Source organism: Lynx rufus, unplaced genomic scaffold (genome assembly GCF_022079265.1).
Source record: "Lynx rufus isolate CCGP_SWC_20201006 ecotype Redwood Valley unplaced genomic scaffold, mLynRuf1.p SCAF_17, whole genome shotgun sequence".
In the NCBI taxonomy this organism is placed as follows: Eukaryota; Metazoa; Chordata; class Mammalia; order Carnivora; family Felidae; genus Lynx; species Lynx rufus.
Genome location: NW_025814831.1, coordinates 38,008,614 through 38,027,152, shown reverse-complemented (window position 1 = coordinate 38,027,152; position 18,539 = coordinate 38,008,614). Strand labels below are relative to the sequence as shown.

Below are 18,539 nucleotides of genomic sequence, written 5' to 3'. Positions count from 1 at the left end.
GCTACCCAGGCGCCCCTGTATAGTTTTAATTCTTACTTTTAGGTCCTCAATCCATTTCAAGTTTGTTTTTGTACGTTGTATGAAGGTTCACTTTTTTCTGTGGGAATATCTGAGTGTTCCCACACCATTTGGTGAAAAGACTCACCAATGAATTACTTTGGTGCCTTATTTAAAATCAGTTGCCATGTTGTAGATGTGGGTCTATTTCTAGACTCTCTGTTTCTTTCTGCTGATCTGTGTCTGTTCTTTCACTGATGTGACCCAGTCTGGATTACTATAGCCGTATAGTAAGTCTTGAAATCAGGTAGCATAATTTCTACAACTAGTTCTTTTTCAAGTTTCTTTTGACTAATCTGGGTCTTTTGCAATTCAGCGTAAGTTTTGGCATCAGCTTGTCAATATACAGAGGACTGTTGGAATTTTGAGTGGATTGCATTAAATCTGTAGATCAGTTTGGCGAGAATTGACATCTTAACCGTATTGACTGTTCCAATCCAGCAACACGACAGATCTCTTTATTTTGGTCCTTTTTAATTTCTCTCAGTGGTGTTTCATAATCTTTAGTGTATAGGTCTTACATGTAAATTGTTGAATTTATCCCTAAGTATTTTATATTTTTGATGCTATTGTAAAATGGTATTATTGGTTAAAAAAAAAAACAAAGAGCATTGGTTTTAAATTTTGTTTTCCATAAAGTTTTCTCCTTCTAGGATTTCAAATAAGGACAACATAAAATTCTGAATAACCTAAAAAATTTTAGAGACCAGAATTCTTTTTTTTTTATTTTTATTTTTTTAGAGACCAGAATTCTAATTGAATTAAGTAAATGTTCTTTCTCATATTATGTTTTATGGAATCACCTGAAGACTACGTTAGGTTAAACATTTCCAGTTGGTGGCTGAGATATCTTGAAATCTTAAGTTTGAAAGTTAGTTAATACATTATCATTGTTTTTTTTTGTTTGTTTGTTTTTTGTTTGTTTTTTTTCAACCTTTATTTATTTTTGGGACAGAGAGAGACAGAGCATAAATGGGGGAGGGGCAGAGAGAGAGGGAAACACAGAATCGGAAACAGGCTCCAGGCTCTGAGCCATCAGCCCAGAGCCCGACGCGGGGCTCGAACTCACGGACCACGAGATCGTGACCTGGCTGAAGTCGGACGCTTAACCGACTGCACCACCCAGGCGCCCCTACATTATCATTGCTAAAAGAAGAAAGAAAAAAATTATAAGGAGGAATGTCTACGAAACTGTAAAAATGGATGTTTTTCTCTTTCATTTGGTTTTATCAGATAGAGTCTCTTTGGTGTCAGGTTATTCAGGTCAACTCAAACCATAGGGATGCCTCATGGAAGTTGGTGGCATCATGTGGTAAGGCCACGTGAGGACATCGGCACCAGGACTGACAAGCCACAGGATTGCCTCTTCATTCCCAATCCTCACTTCGTGTACCTCTTTCTCTCGAATTCACATTCCCAAAGTTACAAGTCCAGCCAATTAGAGAGAGCCTGAATGGCTTTCTTGGCCTGGATTTCAGATGACAGAGGGATGGACCGCAGGTCAGGTGTTCCTGATTCTTTTACTGATGGCTGGAGGAGCAGGGTTGCATGGTATATAATAGCTGCTGGGAGCCCACCAAAATGGGGTAGACACTCCAAAGTCACCCAATGCTGTTTACAATATAGTGTTTAGTATTTTATTATGATTAAAGTGGGGGTTTTTTTTTGAGAGCAAGAGTGTGAGCAGGAGAAGGGCAGAGGGAGGGAGGGAGGGAGGGAGGGAGGGAGGGAGAGAGAGAGAGAGAGAGAGAGAGAGAGAGAGAGAGAGAGAGAATATCTCAAGCAGGCTCCATGCCCAGTGTGGAGCCTGATCTCACAACCTTGAGATCATGACCTGAGCCCAAGAGTCCGATGCTTAACTGACTGAACCACCCCCAGTGTCTTATTATGAAATGAAATGAATAGGAGTTTGAAATGCTGAGGCAGTTTTAAAATTCTCGGATTTAAAATTTTCTTACTAAAGTGCAATTGACACACATTATAAGAGTTTCAGGTGTGCAGTGAAATGATTTGATATTTGCATGTATTGCAAAATGATCACCACAGTAAGTCTAGTTAATACGCCACACTATATACAGTTAGAAAATTTTCTCCAATTTCGATATTAATCAACCTCTTTTAGTATCTTGATGTTCTCTCTCTTTTTTCCTTGTTTTCCATTGTGTAGATGGCTTTGGAAGATTCAGAACAGAAACAAAATCTTTTACATTCAGTGTTCACGGATCTAGAAGACTTGTCAATAATTTTTGAAACTGATGATTTAGCACAATCTGTACAAGAGTTAAGTCGTCAAGTGGCAGCTTTACAACAAAAAATCATGGAGAGCCTTCCACAGATTCAACGGATGGCTGATGTAAGTTGACACTACAAAGATGTTATTTCTTATTTTTAATTTATATTTCATTTAGCAAATTAGAGTTATACCACTAATCAACTCTTAACTATATGAAGACATACTGATCTGGTACATATTTCACTTATGCTCTTATTTCTTGAATTGTATTTTACTTTAATTTTTTTAAATTTATTTATTTTGAGAGAGAGAGAGAAGAGAGTGTGAGTGGGGCAGGGGCAGAGAAAGAGGGAGACAGAGAATCCCAAGCAGGCTCCACGCTGTCAGCACAGAGCCCGACTTAGGGCTTGAATTCACCACAAGTGAGATCAGGACCTGAGCCAAAACCAAGAGTTGGATGCTTAACTGACTGAGCCACCCAGGGGCCCCAATTTTACTTTAATTTGCAACTTTTATTGTGTAGTGCATATCCCCATTTTTGGTCCAGAAGTGGTCTATTTAAAGGAAAGAATCCTCGTTAAGTAAGCTCACTGTTTTCTCTTTGTCAGAGAGACGATAATTGTTGATATAAACACACAAATTAGCAAAGAGGGACTTGAACAGATAACCTCCCAAGTCTTCATTGACCAATAACAAATATTTGCTGAGGGGCTGCTGTATGGCAGCCACCAGATTTTGAAATAATTTTATTTATTTCAGCTTGAAACGTGTGAGGCATTTATTTAAGGATCAAGTCATATAGCAAAGGCAGGTACAATTAATTATTTACTTTTTGTTTCTGTTACATTGCCTATGCCACACTTATGTAACTTCAGGATAATGATTGCTAAGCATTCTTGGTTATTGAAGCTTATTCCAAGGTTTTTAAATGCTTCTATAACTTTTGATAGAAATTACCCTAAGAGATAGGGTTTATTTTCTTATACCCTTTTCAATATAAGATGCAAAAAATAATTTCAATATAATTTTTCTTTGTAACTTGAAGATATCACTAGGAAGTTGCTGTATTCATTACTTCATTTGCTCGTAAAGTTACGCTTATCTGATATTAAATGGCTCCAGACTGTTTTAATTTGAAACCCTCAGTCTATTTCGTTTTTACTTTTTAAGTTCTATTTATTTTTGAGAGAGAGCGAGAGAGTGCATGTACGTGCGTGCACCCAAGCAGGGGAGGGGCAGAGAGAGAGGGAGACAGACAATCCCTAACAGGCTCCTGGCTATGAACGCAGAGCCCATCGCCAGGGCTCGAGCTCATAAACCATGAGATCGTGACCTGAGCTGAAATCAAGAGTTGGACCAACTGAACCACTGAGGTGCCCCTGAAACCCTCAGTCTATTCCCGTGTAGTTTCCTATCCCCTTCATTATGAGCTGTACCTTTTGGTTGTTACAGTGTGTCTGCATTTAGCTCTCTTTAAGTAAAGGTCTAAAGGCCTTCTTACAGTGCAAGTGGATTTCAATATGTAGGGTTTGTAGCATGTACTCATGCATTTATGGTTTTGTATCACGTGTTCTTCCATATGTAGGTTTATTACACATGCTGCAGCCTTTTCACTGTTCTAGGTTCTTGGCCAAGTCCTAGAGGTTGACACTGATGAGAGAATAACCACCAGACAAATGATCTGTTTGTTTAAATTAATATGAGTATGTTATAAAGTTAATTTGGTGACTCTGCATGACAATAGTTCAGTAGGGGATTGGCAAGAAAATCCTGTCAATTTTTCCAGCTTCTTTTGTGTTCGTTTTCCAAGGGTGACTTTGTCATTTTACTTGAAGTGGTAGAAATTTTTAAATTGTAGACCCACTTGTATTCAAGTGTTTAAACACATTCCAAAGATAAATCTAAAGAGTTCATAGATATTGAGAATTAAAAATTGAAGGGGCGCCTGGGTGGCTCAGCCGGTTGAATGACCGACCCGACCGACTTCGGCTCAGGTCATGATCTCCATGGTTTGTGAGTTCGAGCCCCACGTCGGGCTCTGTGCTGACAGCTCAGAGCCTAGAGCCTGCTTCGGATTCTGTGTCTCCCTCTCTCTCTGCCCCTCCCTGACTCATGCTCTGTCTCAGAAATAAATAAACATTAAAAAAAAATTTTTTTTTAATTGAGTCATGGATGCCTGGCTGGCTCAGTCAGAAATGTGTGCAACTCTTGATTTTGGGGTCATGAGTTTGAGCCCCACATTGACCATAGAGATTACTAAAAAAATAAACTTAATAAAATTTATTCAAATGCATAATACTTTTGTTCTCATAGTTTAAGAAATTGAAAGTTGGCCTTATGAGGAGTTTTAACTCAGCAAGGTATAAGCAGTGCTTTGTGGTGTGGTATGCTAATAAAGGAATGACTTTTTTATAGAAAGCAGTTAACATCTACATACACTTTGTTAGGCTTTTTTTTTTTTTTTTTAATTCTAATACAGTTAACATATAGTGTTATATTAGTTTCAGGTGTACAATATAGTGATTCAACAGTTCTGTACATTCCTCAGTGCTCATCACAATGAGTATACTCTAAATCTCTATCACATATTTCACCTATCCCTCTGCCCACCTTTTCTCTGGTAACCATCAGTTTGTTCTCTATACTTAAGAGGCTGTTTCTTGGTTTGTCTCTTTTTTTCCTTGTTCATTTGTTTTGTACCATACCTTGTTCATATGGTATTTTCTTTCTCTGACTGGCTGATTTCACTTGGCATTGTGTGATCCATCCATGTGGTTGCAAATGGCAAGTTTTCATTCTTTTTAATGGTTGAGTAATACTCCATTGTATATGTACCACATCTTCTTTATGCATTCATCTATCCATGGGCACTTGGGTTGTTTCCATAATTTGGCTATTGTAAATAATGCTCCAATAAATATAGGAGTGCTATATCTTTTAAATTCGTGTTTTTGTATTTGTTACTGGTAATGGAATTACAGGATCATATGGTAATTCTATTTTTAATTTTTTGAGGAGCCTCTACTGTTTTCCACAGCGGCTGCACCAGTTTGCATTCCCACCGGTTTGCACAAGGGTTCTTTTCTCTCCACAGCCTCACCAACACTTGTTGTTTCTTGTGTTTTTTATTTCAGCCATTCTGACAGGTGTGAGGTGATATCTCTTTGTGGTTTTGATTTGTATTTCCCTGATGATGAGTGATGTTGAGCATCTTTTCATGTGTCTGTTGGCCATCTGAATGTCTTCTTTGGAGAAATGGCTGTTCACATCTTCTGCCCATTTTTATTTTATTTTAAAAATTTTTTTTTATGATAAATAATTTATTTTTTAAGAGAGTGAGAGCGTGTGTGCATGCTCGCGTGCACGCACACACCCACCCCACCCCCCCATACACACACACACGGGGGGAGGGGCAGAGAGTGTAGGGGCAAGAGGATCCCAAGCAGGTTCAGAGCTGACAGTGGGAGCTCAAACTCATGAACCATGGGATCAGGACCTGAGCCAAAATCAAGAGTTGCTGCTTAACGAGCTCAGCCACCCAGGCACCACCCCTGCCCATTTTTAAATTGGATTATTTGTTTTTGTGTGTGTTGAGTTGTAATTTTGGGTACTAATCTTATATTGGATATGTCATTTGCAGGTATCTTCTCCCATTCAATAGGTTGTCTTTTAGTTTTGTTGATTGTTTCTTTTGCTATGCAGAAGCTTTTTATTTTGACATAGATGCAATAGTTTATTTTTGCTTTTGTTTCCCTTGCCTTAGGAGTCATATCTAGAAAGATATTGTAAAGGCTGATGCCAAAGTGGTTACTGCCTATGTTCTCGTCTAGGACTTTTATGGTTTCAGGTCTCATATTTAGGTCTTTAATGTGTTTTGAATTTATTTTTGTATATGGTGTAAGAAAGTGATTCAGTTTCAGGGCGCCTGAGTGGCTCAGCCAATTAAGCGTCCAACTCTTGATTCTTGATTTCGGCTCAGATCATCATTTCATGGTTTGGGAGATCGAGCCACACATTGGCTGCACGTACAGCATGGATTCTGCTTAGGATTCTCTCCCCTCCTCCTTCTCCTCTTCTGCCTCTCCCTTGCTGTTCTCACTCTCTTTCTAAAATAAAAAAAAAAAAAAGAAAAAAAAAGAAAGTGGTCCAGTTTCATTCTTTGCCTGTAGCTGTCCAGTATCTTCAACATCATTTGTTGAAGATACACTTGGTTATTTTTTTTTATTTTTATTTTTATTTTTTTTTAGTTTAAGTAATCTCTACACCCCATGTGGGGCTCAAACTCACAACCCTGAGATCAAGAGTTGTGTGCTCTTCCAGCTGAAACAGCCAGGTGCCTCTCACTTGGTTAATTTTTTTTTTTTTTTAATTTTTTTTTTTTCAACGTTTATTTATTTTTGGGACAGAGAGAGACAGAGCATGAACGGGGGAGGGGCAGAGAGAGAGGGAGACACAGAATCGGAAACAGGCTCCAGGCTCTGAGCCATCCGCCCAGAGCCTGACGCGGGGCTCGAACTCCCGGACCGTGAGATCGCGACCTGGCTGAAGTCGGACGCTTAACCGACTGCGCCACCCAGGCGCCCCTTCACTTGGTTAATTTTTAAGAGGTGTACGTGGCAAACATTTTTGCCTAAATTGGAGAACAGAATACGAGGCAATAAATTGTGTTTTATAGGTTATTAACATACAATATATACTACACGAATGTTTTCTTGTTTCTGAAATTCTAGGATGTGGTTGCTATTGAAACTGAAGTAAAATCAATGGACAAAAAGGTTTCAAAAATCAAAGCTATCCTCTTATCCAAAGAAATATTTGATTTTTCACCTGAAGAACATCTTAAGCATGGGGAGGTAAGTATGCATGGATCATTATTAGAAATATTCTCTCATAATACTTATTTTGTTTATGCAAACTAGATATGAATGACACATATCATGTGTTAAATCATACAGTATTATCTGTGTAAAAAGAACTTTTCTATTGGTTATTTTTTCCTGAATTTCTTCTGAAAACTTCAAAGTTTGGAAGTTTTACCATCAAGTCAAATCCTGGTGTTTAATAGTTCAAGGGTTTCAGCCTCGAAGTCAGGAGAACTGGGTTTTAGACCCAACTACACTGCTTACAGGCTGTGTGACTTTCAGCAATTAGTTAACATTTCTGGAATTCTCCTACTGCGCATCGGTATTGTGGCGAGGGTACTTGGATGATGACAGTGGATACAGAGCCTCTAGCATAGGACCCGGGGCATATTAAACAGCACACAGACACAGATTTCCTCTCAGCCTAGCAGTCAGCAGCGTGTGCTTGGGAATCAGGCAGGCCTGGCTTCAACTCCCAGCCCTACCTCTTATAGCCTGACCTCCCCGGGGTCTTCTAACTTCTGTGAACCCAGTTTCCTTATTGTGAAATGGCGGTTCTGATACCTACCTCCCAGGGTTGTTGTGACAGTTAAAGAAGTGATAGATAGGAAGTTCTTAGTAAAGGGAATAATCTCTTCGCATTTATAGATTATGTAAGTCCGGGTTTTTACGGAACCGATGTCATTGAAGCAAAATATAATTATACTTTTGGGACTTAGGGAATTTGGCAGGACAATTCAATAAGCACCTTTTGAGGGCCTGCGCTGTGGGAAGCCCCATGCTACGTGCAATTGCTATGAAAGTGAGTAAGAGGCAGAAAGAGGCAGAAACTGCCCTTGCACAGCTCACTGCCTGGTGGCACAAAGCAAAGCAACAGTTCTTCAGAGAGTCAGGGAGGGAGAGAAGGAAGGCAAGGGTGGTCCAAACGCAGAACTTGGTGCTGCGGGTTTACTCTTGCCCCAGGCATTCTTTCCAGAGACCTTTCACTATCGGGGCACAAGTGATCTAAGAGTTCTTTTCAGCCTGAGCCAAGGAAATGCTTTTTTTTTTTTAATTTTTTTTTAACGTTTATTTATTTTTGATACAGAGAGAGACAGAGCATGAATGGGGGAGGGTCAGAGAGAGGGAGACACAGAATCTGAAACAGGCTCCAGGCTCTGAGCTGTCAGCACAGAGCCCGACGCAGGGCTCGAACTCACGGACCTTGAGATCATGACCTGAGCCAAAGTCGGACGCTTAACCGACCAAGCCACCCAGGCACCCCCCAAGGAAATGCTTTAAAAATCACAATTTAGGGGCATCTGGGTGGCTCGTTTGGTTAAGCGTCAGACTCTTGATTTCAACTCAGGTCATGATCCCACAGTCTGTGGGTTCGAGCCCCACATCAGGCTCTGCACTAACAGTGCAGAGCCTGCTTGTGATTCTCTCTCTCTTCCTCTCTCTCTGCCCCCATCCCAGCTTGTTCTCTCTCTCTAAAAAATAAAATAAAATAAAAATAAAAAACTTAAAAAAAATCAAAACTATAGATTAAAGACTAAATCATACAGTATTTTAATTTTGAACAGATTCAGCAGTGGCCATTTCTTTTCATTTACGTACCATGCTTCTCTGATACAATTAAGGTCATACTTGAAAACATACGTCCCATGAAGAAAACCATTGCTGAAATAGTGTCTTACCAAGTAGAACTGAGGTTGCCCCAGACAGGAATGAAGCCTCTCCCTGTGTTTCAGCGGACGAATCAGCTTTTACAAGATGTAAAATTGTTGGAAAATGTGACTCAGGAACAAAATGAGTTATTAAAGGTGAGCAGTGTGTGATAATAGCCAACTTTATTGGCTGAAAATGTTCAGCAAAAGCTGTTTTCTTTTCAATTTTAATGGTTGGGTTGGTGAGATTCCCGTGACCACAAGATGCTGCCTCTGTTGATTCTTTTTGGTCTCTTCTGGTATTATTATCCAGGATGTGACATTGGATAAAGGAGAGTGTCTTACTGCTTAAATGAGGCTAAGGTGATTTTCCCAGTTCTTATTCTTCTTTAGTTGAAGGCATTAAAGCATAACTGTGATCGGTTTAATTCTGTCCTGCAGTTATTGAAAACACACGTGGGTAAATGCTGTGGAGAAAGATTTAAACCTGAGCAGTGTATTTGCAAACCTCGTGAGACCCTTACAGTAACCAGCACCATAATAATCTCTTTATACTCTTGGTCACTTTCCCATTAATCATCTTATTTTCTATTCAAACGTGGGATACAGATAGAAGGGGCACTTTGCCACCTTTATTTTTATATATAAGGAGACAGGAGTCAGAAGCTTATTAGATCACTTGCTGAAGGACCACCGAGTTAACTCGTGTCCAGATTCATTTGTGTACAAACAGGACAAAAATCTGTGTTTCTAGACTCCTGGTATCTTTCGTTCTTCATATCAAGGTCTCTTCCTTTTAAATGATGACATCTTTCAGCATCTCCCCAGAGGGTTAATTCTTATGTTTTGACTGATCTCCAGGCTCAAGTCAGGAGTCGTTATTAGATAGAAATTACATTTTTCTTTGATTTGCATTTCTAAGTTAACAACCACTTTCACAAGAAGAGAAAGTTGCTGAAACAGCCTTAAATCCCACAGACTTTTCGACTCTGTTGGCAGATCCCACACCCTCCCCCCCCTCCACCTGCTTTTCCTGATTAGATAGGTTGGGGTAGGAGAAAAGGTTATTTTCCCTCCTTCCTGACCACCACCTGATTGTAGGGAGAAAGCTGCTGTCTCTTTCTCCCTCTTCAATTTCATTGCCATTTAGCTGGCTACTCTGTGTTCTCCTAAGATTGGAGAATACTGTAATCTCTGGTTTGAGTCTTAGCTCATAAAATCTCTCTGTCCTGGCTCATCAGCTGATGTCTAGCACCCACGGGGAGAAAAAAAGATCTGGCACTCTGTGTACTCCTTTTTGATATTATAAAGAGAAGAAAACAGAAAGAAATAGACAGTTTGATCTATTATTTTTAAGCTTTTTTTGTGCTTTATTGGTTTCCTGGTCAGGAAAAGAAAATAACAGTTGTAACTATACTTTTAAGGGGTTTCTTCACAGGATGAGAAGGGGAAAATAGAAGAGGAAATTATATTTTGTGCCAAGTAAGGTATCAGACTGTGCTGCTAAAATTTTCCATGTTATTGTGCTCGTGGAAATCAAGTGTCATCTCATATTTCAAAATTAAGACACTGGTAATGAAAATCATTAGAATCTGGTACATTTCTTTCAAGTCCTACTTTGGAGATTTTAAGTGCCCTCACCGTGGAAAACAAGACAAGTTATTTGGGGGGTGGGGTGGGTAATAGGATGTAGCTCATTATCAAGGGTGGGGTAACAGGTGTGTGCAGCGAACGTAGTTATTTATTTCCAGCTCACAGCCAAAATTATGGTTAAATATTAAAGAAAATACAAAGAAAATGTTCAGAAAGGTTTTTTTTTTTAATGTTTATTTTTGAGAGACAGACAGAATGTGAGCGGGGGAGGGGCAGAGAGACAGGGAGACCCAGAATCCAAAGCAGGCTCCAGGCTCCGAGCTGTCAGCACAGAGCCCGATGCGTGGTCGAACTCTTGAGCTGTGAGATCACGACCTGAGCTGAAGTCAGCCACCCAATCTACTGAGCCACCCAGGTGCCCTACAAGGAAGAATTTTGTGTTGGCCCGAAACTTTGCAGTTTTTAAAAGGCATTTGCTTCATTGTATAGCATACCAAGGAAACATCTATACTTTATCTTTCCGTCATACTTTGATCATACAATTTAGTACACAAATAGGTGTGAGCTTCACTACTTCCTTAACACTAGATTCAGTGTATTGTTCTGGTTAATTTTGCCTTTTCCTGCAAACTCAGACCGCTCTTGAACCCTGTACCTCTTGCTCATAAAATGTACATCACAGATCCCCAAGGGATACCAGGTGAGGATATGATGGGAATGGGAAAATTCATCATCTTTCAAATCAGATGCCCTTTCCACTCTGAATCAGTAATATCACCCTTCTAGTATAGAAAGCATCACATGGAGTGTGCATTAAAATAGTATGTTATGACATAGCAGTAATTTCATAGAACTCGGCACCTGGATGTTAACATGCCATAAAAAATGCTTCCCAGAATAAGCCCACTAGACTGGAAATACTAAGAGCAAAGGTGTGTCTTATTATGCTTGTACTCCAAGCACTGCCCAAGGTGTCCTGGCATCTAGTAGAGCAAGAAAGTCAGGTGCCAGCTTTACAAACATTCCTCTCTGTATTTAGGCTACCATTTTCTATTGCAATCTGTATGGGTTTGTATTTGCTGTCATTAATTGAAACTTGTGGTGGGGTTGGACATTGGAAGTAACCCATTAATCTAGTCCTTAGGTTATGACAAAGATTCTTCTTTTGGGGGGGGTTATTTTATAGATGGCCATAAAACAGACTAATGAATGCAATGAGGAAATAGAACATTTGAAGCAGATCTTAAATAATTATTCAGCCGAGTTCTCCCATGAACATATATCACCAGACCAAACTGCCAACCTGCCACAGGTACAGGTATGTTTCTTTAATTTATTTGCCCTGCTGTTCCTTCAATGATCACTTACTAAGCCACTGGTGTCTAGAAGCCTTCGTGATGGTCCGGTGTATTTCCTACTTCTCTCTTCCGGTTGAAGGTATATTATGTATGTATTGACTTTATACGTTCCTATTTCATAAAATAGGTGCATTGGGGTCTGAATTTGCTCTGCTACTGAAGAAGCTGATGGAACACAGGAAATTTGGGCAACCTGACTTTACGTCTAGCTTTCTGAGATAGGGGGCAGGCAGTGTGGGCAGGCTGGGCTTCACAGGTAAAGACCCTGACCACTGTTGTAATGAAGAGTTTCATACACTAACTAGCATTTCCATGCGTCACAATTAACAGTATCCTGTGGGGCCCAGTTACAGTGGTGTGTAGGTTAACCCTCTATCGCTAGAGATTTTTTTTTCTCAGTCTTTGTTTTCGAATTAGTGCTTCTATAAAAAAAATCCTGATGGTATGCCAAGGATTGTAAAGAGCTGCTTCTATCCTACCATCAGGTTGGTTTGGGCAGGCGATGGCTATGGTATTCAAAGCCAGGTTGCAACACTTGCTAGCTGTGAGACCTAAGGCAAGTGACTTACGGAGGGGTCCAAGGTGACTCACACACCTATTAGGTGTTGGACTCAGTAAGGCGAACTCAACAGTAAAGACTCAGTATTGTAAATATGTCCAATTTCCCATTACGTTAAAAAATTTTAAGGCCCCAACGAGCTTTTGTTTATATGAATCATCTCTACTGAGATAGAAAGAAATGAAAACTCAGAAATGTAAGAATAATTTAGTTTATTTTAAAATGACAATAACAAGCCTAGTACATACTGATAGAAATAACGTATCTTTTGTGGAAGAAATCACATTTTCCAAAAGAAAACGTAGTGAGAAGAGTGACGTTGTTTTACATTTTTGCAAATCTCTGAAATGTCTGCCTTGGTAGAAGACAGCTAGATTCTCATCGCTTCTACATTCCATCTGTTGAGGTATGTAGTTTAGTTTGAAGTGTGTAAAAACAGTCCAACCTCTCAACAACATGTACTTGAAAAGAAAGGAATGTTTTCATAACCCTTCTGAATAATTGTGAACATTCTTTGAGACTACACTAAGCTCCAACGAGTAGAAGTTACTCACAGGTTTGCTGCTAAATGGAATCCCAAGTCCTGTCAATGAACTTTTCACACTCTTATATTAAGATCCTTTGGTCTCTTTGTACTTTGAATGGCTCTCCCAACCATGCATGGCTTTATGACATCATGCTTGATCATTAGAAAAAAAACCATTTTGCTAGTTACATAGATACTCCAAATATGTCCACATTTCAGTAGTCAGTGTTAAAAATTCACATTTATTAATATTAACATTTATCTCTTCAGAAAAATCTGTTAGTATTTATATATATGTATAGCTTAGTAGCTGTTTTTTTCCAAGTAAAAATAGCGTTGTATGAAAATGTAGTTCAGCGCAAAACGTAAATAATCACACAGAGCTTTTTCTCAGCCATCATACTTGGGCACACAGGGAAAGAGCTTTATGCGTGCTTTCTGTTGTGTCCCACAGAATATTAGAAATGCATGTTCTTTCTCTAGGGTATTCTTAAGTGAACTGGCTTTTTCTTTGTTTTTTACAGTTAAGCACATGAGAGTGAATAATCTAGTAACTCATATAGTTGATGTCCCTGCCTTGATTCGTATAAAGTGTCAGTGGTTGTACCCACCACTGCTTTTGTCGTAGCATATAGTGAAAAATGTCAACAGAGTGAAAAGGGCAAATAACGTTTTAGTATTATTTTGAAAATGACCTTGACCTCATAGAATGTGAACCCCCAGCAGTCTGCAGATGCCACTTTGAGAGTGGCTGCTCTGTGCCCTACTGCGCATCCATAATTGTGGTATGCAGACTGTTCTTTTTTTTTTCACTTAGGGTTCTTCCAATGGCTATAGTATTATGTCTGCTGGGAGGCACTATACCTCTGAAGTTTAGTGTTTATTGAAAATGGACACACGCACACAGCACTGCCAACTCCTTTTTAATTCAGTTATCGTTTCCCAAAGCAATCACAAGAAGTTTAACTTCAGACAGACGAGGGTTATTGGTGTCCAAATGTAGGCAGGAGCAGGAGACCGTGGAGGTGGGATGTCAGGAAGTCCAGGTCTGTGCTCTGTCACTGGCTAGCTGCAGCCCTGGAAAAATCACCTCTCTGGACTTCAGAACCCTTACTTATACTTGGAGACATAGTAAATTTCTCTGTAAAAAAAAAAAGTAATGATTCTATGAATGTGTGTAGGATGGATGGATCGATAGATGGAAAGAAAGAAAGAAGGAGGAAACAAATGAACAGGAGTTTAAGGACTGTGTTAGGAACAGAACTCCAATACGTGAAGCTTTGCTGATAAGGAGCAGGTTGTCTTCTGATGCAGTGTTCGCTGCAAGGCTCATGCAGAGATGGAATGATGCCTTTCAGGGGTGCTAGAGAGGAGGATGCTAGATCAGACACCTGCTCTCTCCTCCAAATCTACGATTCTGATATTCTATATTTGTCTTAGACGGACAAACTGTACTTCTACCCACGTATAAGACATTTTATTCCCACACATCAATCATACAAGAAATTTTAAAAGCTTTTTTTGTTTATTCATTTTTGAGAGAGAGAGAGCACATATGCGAGAGCAGGGAAGGGACAGAGAGAGGTGGGGGACAGAGGATCCGAAGCAGGCTCTGTACTGACAGCAGAGAGCCCCGTGTGGGGCTCAAACTCACAAACCGCGAGATCACGACCTGAGCCGAAGTCAGACGCTTAGCCGACTGAGCCAGGCAGGGGCCCCCAATCATACAAATTTTTAAAGTCACGTTATAAAGCTTGAAATCATCTGTCCATCATTCCCATGGTAAGTGACACTTCACACTACCTTTATTTGCTTGTTTATTCCCATTTGGTAGGAAACTTTGTGAGGAAAAAGTAAACGAATTCAGTAATACGAAAGAACGCTTCAGAAGCAATGACGGAGGCATGAGATTTCTCACCCTGTTTTCTCTCAGTGGTTCCTGAATGTTAGTCTGCTTACAGATCTCCTGAGAAGCTTCCCAGGCCCTGAGCCTGTGAATTCGGGTAGTCAGTCCTATTGCCACTAGATCGGTGACTGCATATGCCAGGCCCCCCACGAAGCTTGTTACAAATCTCTGAGCCTTGGCTTGACCCTCCTCCCGGAGAATTGATAGACCAAGTGTCAGGTGAGCCTAAGTCATCCTATAAGTGAGCTCATAAGTGCTCACCAGGTCACTTGGAAACGCTGCCAGGATGGGGAGGACCTATGCCCAGGCAGACACTCACTCCTGGTGCTGCCTGCCAAACAGCATAGGAAACTCGTCCTGCCTTCTACTGAACGACACAGCTCCCAGGGGCATGCACAGGCCTCAGACCGCCAAATGCAATGCAAACTCTCTCTCCGCACAGGGAGAAATTGAAGGTATGGAACAGCAGATTCTGAGTTTGAACCAGAAGAAAGAGGACCTGTTGGTGGACCTGAAGGCTGCCATACTAAACCTTCACCAGCATTTACAGCGGGACCAGCAAGAATTAGAACAAGAAATGCCATCAATCGGAACCTCAGAAGAGGAAGGAGTGGCTGAGAGGGAGGGCTCTGAGTGGAAGGTGGGTAAGACTTTAGGCTAATGCTGGTCCCGCTTTTTCACGAGAGTATTAAATTGGGGTTATTTTTTCAGCTGAAAAACCTGTGGCATCTATGTCGATGGCCTACAGGAATTTTTTAAAGTGGAGATACTGTGCCTGAGATTGCTCGCTAGGGAATATAAACCCTTGGGGTGTGTCTGTTCTGGACTCAACCCGGAATTTTTATGCCTGAGTTACTGAAGGAGGTGTGTATGAAATTCCACGGGCAGGTGGGTGGGAGTCACCCGTGAAGTGTCTTTGTCCTCACCAGTCAGCCCAGTGCAAACTCAGAAATGGATCCAGCACCACTCTAAGCCCCCTGAGTCCACACTAGGGGATCACGTTCTCAACTGATGGATGAGGGGCCAGAGAGGGCAATGCAGGTGAAAATGATGAAAGATTTGACCGAGTCATGATATGTGGCGGGATTAGCTGAAAGTTGCCTCACCCGGAGGCTGCTTGGGTGGGTGGGCATCTTGAATCAAGCGAGTAAAAAATTAGCTGCATAAAAGCACAGCCAGGCCAGGATCCTAATGATGTTGAACCGCAACCTGGCTGCAAGTATTTGTGCTGTGCCTTTCAGTTGAACAAAAGTTCCATGTCTTTCCTGCCGGCGCTCAAGGAAGAGGCGGAAGAGAGCTCCCTGAAGAGTGAAGTAAGGAACCTGATTTTCTCATCAAGTTTCATTAGAACCGAAATCTCTAAAAGAAGGTCAATGGGAAGAGCTTACAATGAATAGGAACACAAGGATTTTTAAATTGAATGCCGATGTTTTATAAGGGTGATTGAAGCTGTTCTCTTACATTATTAACGTTAAGTGCATCTGAATCTACTTCATGCCTGAGTGGGATAAATGTAAACCACACACACTTGTTGGCATATGGGAGCAAATGCAGTTCTCGGTCATATCCTGACTTCCGAGTACATTCTCTGAAATTTTGAGAGTATGTTGTCTGGTGGGCGCTTCTAGTGTGCTCTTTAGAACTTTATTCTTCCAGGTTTCTTTTTTCGTCTGAGACAGCATTGCCAAGGATATGAAGAGTTGCGTTAGCAACTTACGCTTCTACTGATCCTTACCGCTTCATTAGAGCTGATTGAACGAGACAATTTACAATTGTCTTACCTGGTATCAATTTCCATTTCATACCCTAAAGACAAAAGTTATAGTGGCTCTTGTGCCGAAGAGAAGAAAATTGCACCAATTTATCGTCTCTCTATCTCACGTGTAATCGCTAGACGCTTTCTGTGCTCATTTTATGGATTGTTAAATAGCTCCATTGTCACACAGAACCACCTGCTTTCCTAAAGACGAGGCCACTGGAACCGAGTAGATAGGGCAAGGGAGAATAGAGGCTTACTGCAGCTCAGTCCATCAGACAACTTCGTAATCTGATTATGTCCCCCCACGGCAGAGGCAATTATGAGAACTGAGGAGGCTCCGGGGCGAGAGGAGAGTGGAGGCAGCATGGTTCTAATTTAAGACCTGCGTTTGCCTCTGAGCTGATCTATTTACCATAACCATTGTCTGTCTCTGACAGTAGCAAGAATACACGTTTATCAGGCTATTATTTTAAAGATGATGTTTAAGGTTACATTTACCAAAGCAGATTAAATTCCTAAAGCACGGTTTTAAAGATCCTTTTTTGAGTGCTGTGAGCTGCCTTCCAACTTTTCAGAGTATTTTTTAGGCTTCGGGAAGAGCACACCCATTTGGACCCCTACGATTTAGTTAGCCAGAGAAAGAGATGACAAATGGAGGGAGAGGGGGAATGAAGGGCTACAGTCATACTGCCTGGTGAACTGAGTTTTATATGAGAGAGGAGTAGGATGCTCTTAGGATGGTAGGAAATTACTTCTTTGCTAATCAGTTGGTTACTGTGTTAGAATGGAGAGAAGACGACAGAGCGATCTTCCGGATCTTGGTCTTTACTCTGCAAGCACGACCAGGACATGGAGGAAGACAGAGCATCCTCGTCCTCTGGAACGATCATTCAGGTAGTTTTGAGTAGAATACACTCGGTGGTTGGGAGCTGGCAGGGATAGTAAGGGAAGTAAGTACGAAGAATTTCTTGTTTGAAACATTGCTTGAGGGGGGAAGCTGTCTGGGCTGAATTTTTTTAAGTTTCTCACCATTATGTCTTCACAAATTCAAAAACAGCCAAGTACTTGCTTATTATTTGCAGTTCTATTGGGTGCTTGGTGATAACAGGAGAGTATTTTCTGAGCACTCCATATGTGAGAATTGAGACTAACAAAACAGATAACTCAAAGGAGTCCCCCTTCAAAAGGTTCACTGTAGTGTTTCAAAGCATCTAACACGTCTCTCTTTTGGAAGTCATTGTGGCGAGGGGTCTCCCCATAATCCTCTTTTTGAACAGAGTAGTGCATAATGCGTATTCATGTCTGTTTTGCTCTATGACCTTCTAAATCTTCTCCAACCTCTCAAACTCGAGGGCAAATGCCCTCAACTTAGAAAATCATCAGAAATTAACGTGAAAGTGATGTTTTCCCCTTGTGCCTGAAACATCCCAGCATCATTGTGATCCATAATGCCTCCTGTTCCCGTCTCCTGTCCAGGGCTACCCTCTGCCCTAGCCCCCAGGCCACTTGTTTCGTGACACCTCCACACAGGGTTCTGCCTAGACCTGTAGCTCCAGTCTCTGCCTCTTGACTGGTTCCTTCCCTCTCAGTCTGAGAAGTATTCGGTCTCCCCCTCCCCAGGAGGTAGACTTCCTCCTCCTCCACAAAGGCTGTCTCAACTTTGACTTCCTCCAAGAAACCTCTGCTGTCTCCCTTCATTCTGATAGCATGCTGAACCTCACTTATGACTTACCACATTTTTATGCGTACACCTGACACGGTTTGGTGAATGGCAAGAACGTCATGTTTTACGTGTTTCTGTCCTGTACTGGGCTCAGCGTGGTACTTTAATGCATTGACTTTCTTGATCCTACTTCCGGGTCAGTCAGTTACTGTGCTGCTTCTCATTCACCTCTCAAAATCTTTACTTGGCCTCCTCACCTTTGGCCCCTTTTGTAATCAAGTTTTTGCCCCTGGCTCTATTCAAACTGCCATTGACCTTCTGGAACATCAGTTTAGTGCCCTTTTGTTTGTCCTCATCTTTATTGATCTCTCCAG

The 18,539-nt window shown here is 41.0% G+C and overlaps 1 protein-coding gene across 1 annotated transcript in view; it reads left to right on the top strand.

Moving 5' to 3' along the window:
• The window catches only part of SYNE2 (spectrin repeat containing nuclear envelope protein 2), a 286,324-nt gene that overhangs the window by 159,208 nt on the left and 108,577 nt on the right, over positions 1 to 18,539 (top strand). The window contains exons 57-63 of the mRNA XM_047079535.1: positions 2,225 to 2,410; positions 7,021 to 7,143; positions 8,775 to 8,957; positions 11,581 to 11,712; positions 15,186 to 15,383; positions 15,985 to 16,056; positions 17,286 to 17,396. Coding sequence (XP_046935491.1) covers positions 2,225 to 2,410; positions 7,021 to 7,143; positions 8,775 to 8,957; positions 11,581 to 11,712; positions 15,186 to 15,383; positions 15,985 to 16,056; positions 17,286 to 17,396 — 1,005 coding nt within the window. The remainder of the gene's footprint in view (positions 1 to 2,224; positions 2,411 to 7,020; positions 7,144 to 8,774; positions 8,958 to 11,580; positions 11,713 to 15,185; positions 15,384 to 15,984; positions 16,057 to 17,285; positions 17,397 to 18,539) is intronic.